We start from the raw sequence: 4,242 nt of genomic DNA, 5'->3' as shown, positions 1-4,242 counted from the left end.
GGGGAGGGGCGGGCGGCGGAAACCGGGCGGGGCCCGGGGAGGGGAGGAGGGGGCGCCGCCCTCCGCCCCGGGGTCTGCCCGAGCCGCTGCCCGCGGCCCGCGCGTACCCCGTGCCCGCGAGGCCGCCCGGCCCCGGCCGCCGCCGTGGGGAAACCGCCGCTTCCTGCTCCCCGAACCCACTGCGGTTGCGACCGGGGTCGGGGCAGCCCCGGGGGAAGCCCCGATCGCGGCCCGCGCACCCCTGGGAGAAGGTCCCCGGCGAGGCTCTCCCGCGGCCCCAACCCCCCCCGCAGCGAGGGACCCACGGGCGCAGCGGTGTGAGCGGGTTTATTGGGTTGGCACCGCCGGCCTCCCCCGGGGAAGCGCGCTGCTCCGGGTGCCGCCCGGCACCGTGGCACCCATCCCTCCCAGCTGCTGGGCGACCGTGCCCGCAGCCAGCCCTCTCCCTTCGGAGCCCCCCGTCCCTGCGGCAGCACTCCGGCGGCTCCGTTCGGTTCTCGCGGAGGCCCACGCAGAGCCCCCCGCCTCGCAGGCGGCCATTTGCCATCTGTGTGCCCCCGGCTCGCGGCTGGCACGGGCCCGCAGCCCGCTCCCGGGGCCGGAGGAGCGCAGGCCGGGCGAGCCCTCAGTCACCGCCCGTCGCGGGTCCCGCCGCGCTGAGTGCCCCCAGCTCGGTGCGTGGCTGAGCGGTGGGTGAGGGCGCGTGGCCATCTCCTCCAGCTCAGAGCTGCCGTCCCCGTCAGGCCTAGAGCAGTGCGGCAGCGGGGCCTCACTCTGCCCGGCGGATGAACCAGATCTCGTTGCGGCGCTGAGGGACGCTGGGGTTTTCGTAGACGGCCACGATGTAGGTTTCCTGCAGCACGGCATCTGTGGAACCCAGGAGCTCCCAGAAAAGAGCGATCTCCCGCAGAATGGTCTCCTCAGTGGTCGTTCCGTAGAACACCCTGCGTCAAAAGGAGCCATGTCAGCGGCAGGGCGGCTGGCTGCCGGCACGGGCCCTGCCCACGGAGCCCCGCGGTCACCTGGTTATCACCCGGAGCGGTGCCCTCTCGGTGATGTGTATTTCGGGGTCCACGGGGACGGGAGGGTTTTGCTGGAACTCTCCCGGGATGTAGTAGGCAGTGAGGACCTCGCGCTCCAGCTCGGTCCCGTCCTTGGTCAGGTGGATTTCGTTGAGCACCGGGACGGTCATGCCCAGATAGCAACCTGCCAGGAGGTGGTGAGCACGGTGAGGCAGCCGGGCTGGCAGCGTGACCCCCCACCCCCCGCCCCATTTCCCACCGGCCCCTCCGGCCCTGCCTGCACACACCTACAGAGTTCTCCTTGCAGATGTAGCGCATGAGCTTCATGAAGCTCAGGGAGATGCTCTGCTCATACAGGGGCTCCCCCTTGGTGACACAGGCCCACTTCCCAGCTGGGTACTGCCGCTCCTCGTAGGCCGCTTCCTCGCACTGAAACAGGCCACAGGACAAGGGCACATCAGCGGGAAGCGGGCAGACGGGCCCTGCCGACACGGGAGGCCAGAGAAGGCGAGGGGAGCTGGTGCCACACACAAATCTCAGGCAGCGACACATAATGCCAGCGGGCAGAAGTCAGCAAAAGGGGCAGCACAGACACGGGACGGGGAGCGGGGAGGCTTGGAGGCTCCTGGCATGCACACGGAATGCAGCGCATCCTCAGCAGGGAGCGCAGGACTCTGCTCCGCGCCATCACTGTCCTGCCTGTGCACAAGGATGTTCCTGATTCCAGGCACCCAAAGGCCTCCAGGAGGGGCTGAGTGGGTCCCGAGGCGCAGCACCCTTCCCCTGGAGCTCTGTGTGCGTATGGGATGACAAGCGGCACAGGAGGAAGGAGGGGCTGAGACGGCTGGAACAAAGGCCCTCTTGGATCTTTCTCCCATACCAAGGAGAGACGTGAGGAAGAAGAGACACGAGCGCAGCTGGTGCAAAGGGAACAGACAGCGCTGCGGAATGGATCACAAGCTCCATGACAGATGCTCGGGTTTCTGGAGAAGCCCAACAAGAGAGCAGGGAGTCACCCTCCAGATGGGGCCATGCCTGCTGCCATCCCAGCCAGCAAAGCAGAGCAGCAGCATTTGCCAGACGGGGAAACCCATGAAATACTGTCTGCAATTCTCAACGCGACAGCAGCTGAGAATCCAGCAGGGCACAGTGCTGGGTCCTCCCGCAGCCTGGCCCTTACCCTGACCCACCACTGCTCCAGAAGATGAGACCTGGGCAAGGGAAAGAGTGGCGATGCCTCACCTGTACCTGGTGGCAACAGGTCCCTGCCATGTGGGTTGGGGATTCTGTCGCTCAGTGCCGAGGTCAGCAGGGCACTGCAGGTCGTGCAGTTATTTGGGTGCTTCCAAGAGGACAGCATGAAGCTCAGGAGGAGCCACCTAGCACTACCACCCGCCCAAACCTGGGGAACGTGTTCACAAGGGCCCATGCTTGAGTGCCCTTGCATTCATGCCAGGAGGTGGCTCTCATCTCCTTTGCCCAGCCCCACAGCCGAACTCCAAGAATCCTCTTCAATCACAGCAGAGGTGCCACTGGCAACACAAGGTCTTCAGGCACCATGGAGCGCTGGGCTGCAATCCTGCCCGCCACGGGGTAGGTACAGAAGAGCCCAGACTAAGCCCTGAGACCCAGAAGAGCAGGAAAGGGGGAGCGTGCAGCAGCCCGGCTCAGGGCTGCACAACCCACATGCTGAGACGTGTTCCACAGGCAGCACTGCTGGACCTCAGCCCAGAAGAAACTGGTTAAGCTCTCCTCATCTAGAGGACAACTGACAGATATCTTCTTGGTAGTGAGCCCAACCAAGCTTGCAGAGACACAAGAACCAGTCTGACGAGCGCTTCTTCGCAGTTATTTCTCAAAGCACCTTTTTGTGCAAGAGATTAGAGGAGGTGCGCAACTTAGCAAGAGCGGGAGATCTTCAGGCAGAAGCCACCAGGTTGGGATCAGCGGTTTTGGCAAACAGAGCATGCTCAGGTCTGACAAACAGAATTACAGAATCAGGGAATATCCCGAGCTGGATGGGACCCACAAGGATCACCGAGCACAACCCCCGCCCCACACAGCACCCCCCAAGCCCAATGTCTGAGAGCAGTGTCCCAGCACTCCCTGAGCTCCGGCATCGGGGCCGTGCCCACTGCCCTGGGCAGCCTGTGCCATGCCCACCGCCCTGTGGGGCAGAGCCTTTCCCTCACCCCCAGCTGCCCCTCCCCTGACACAGCTCCATGCCGTTCCCTCGGGCCCTGTCGCTGTCCCAGAGAGCAGAGCTTTGCGCTGCCCTCCGCTCCCTGTGAGGAGCTGCAGCCGCCACGAGGCCTCCCCTCAGCTCCTCTGCTCTGCGCTGAGCAAACCCCAGGCCCTCAGCCGCTCTTCAGGCAGACCCTTCCCCATCTTTGCAGCCCTCCTCCGGACACTCTCCAGCAGTTTCGTGTCTTTCTCACACTGTAGCACCCAGGCCGCACGCAGCACTGGAGCCGAGGCCTCGCAGCGCAGAGCAGGACCAGCCCTCCCCTCGCCCGCTGGCAGCGCTGGGCCCGCAGCCGCCCGGGTACGGCTGACCCCGCGCTGTGGCCTGGCCCCGCCGCAGCGCAGCACGGCAGCGGGCAGCTCCAAGCGCCAGGAGCGGCGGGCGGAGAAGCGGGGCGGAGAGCGCCGTGCCCGGCGGGGCCTCACCTTGCCGTGCTGCGACAGGGCGACGTGCGGCACGGCCTCCCGCGTCTGCCTGTGCCGGCTCATCTGGACGATGGGGCCCGCCATGTCTGCAAGGCAAAGCACAGCGCGGGGGCGGCGGGCCCGGGATGGAGGCACCCCCCGTTCCGGGCCGCCCCCTCGGCCGGGTGCCCCCGGCGCTCACCTCGGGGCAGGCTCACCCGGTGCGTGCTGGCCACGGCCTCCCAGTGCGCGAACAGGCGGCCCCGCTCCTCCTCATCCTCCTCGTCCTCCCCCCCTTCTTCCTCCTCCTCCTCCTCCTCCTCATCGCCCAGCCTGTCCAGGTCCTCCAGCGTAATGCGCGCCATCGCCCTCCGCCCTGCTCCGGAAGGGAACGGCCCCCCCGGGCGTCACCGCGCTGTCATCGCCGCCGTCGTCATCGCTCCCCGCCCCCGAGCCCTGCTGCGCGGGCCCCCCCCGCCCCAAGGAGCGCCCGGCGTCACGGGGAGGGTCGTGGCTTTATTTCATAAAATAACATACAGCAGCCGAGGGGAGCCGGGAACGCGGCGGGGCT

The 4,242-nt window shown here is 66.9% G+C and overlaps 1 protein-coding gene across 1 annotated transcript; it reads right to left on the bottom strand.

Annotated features, from left to right (window-relative positions):
* Positions 310 to 4,103, bottom strand: LOC110396704 (heme-binding protein 1-like). The gene is made up of 5 exons (XM_021392539.1): positions 3,874 to 4,103; positions 3,693 to 3,778; positions 1,310 to 1,451; positions 1,023 to 1,206; positions 310 to 944 (listed from the first exon to the last, which is right to left on the bottom strand). Exons 1-5 carry the CDS (start codon positions 4,034 to 4,036, stop codon positions 770 to 772), a joined length of 750 nt encoding a protein of 249 aa, XP_021248214.1. The 5' UTR covers positions 4,037 to 4,103; the 3' UTR covers positions 310 to 769.

The sequence above is a fragment of the Numida meleagris genome, chromosome 3 (genome assembly GCF_002078875.1).
Source record: "Numida meleagris isolate 19003 breed g44 Domestic line chromosome 3, NumMel1.0, whole genome shotgun sequence".
Classification (NCBI taxonomy): Eukaryota; Metazoa; Chordata; class Aves; order Galliformes; family Numididae; genus Numida; species Numida meleagris.
This window is presented reverse-complemented; position numbering and strand designations above follow the sequence as displayed.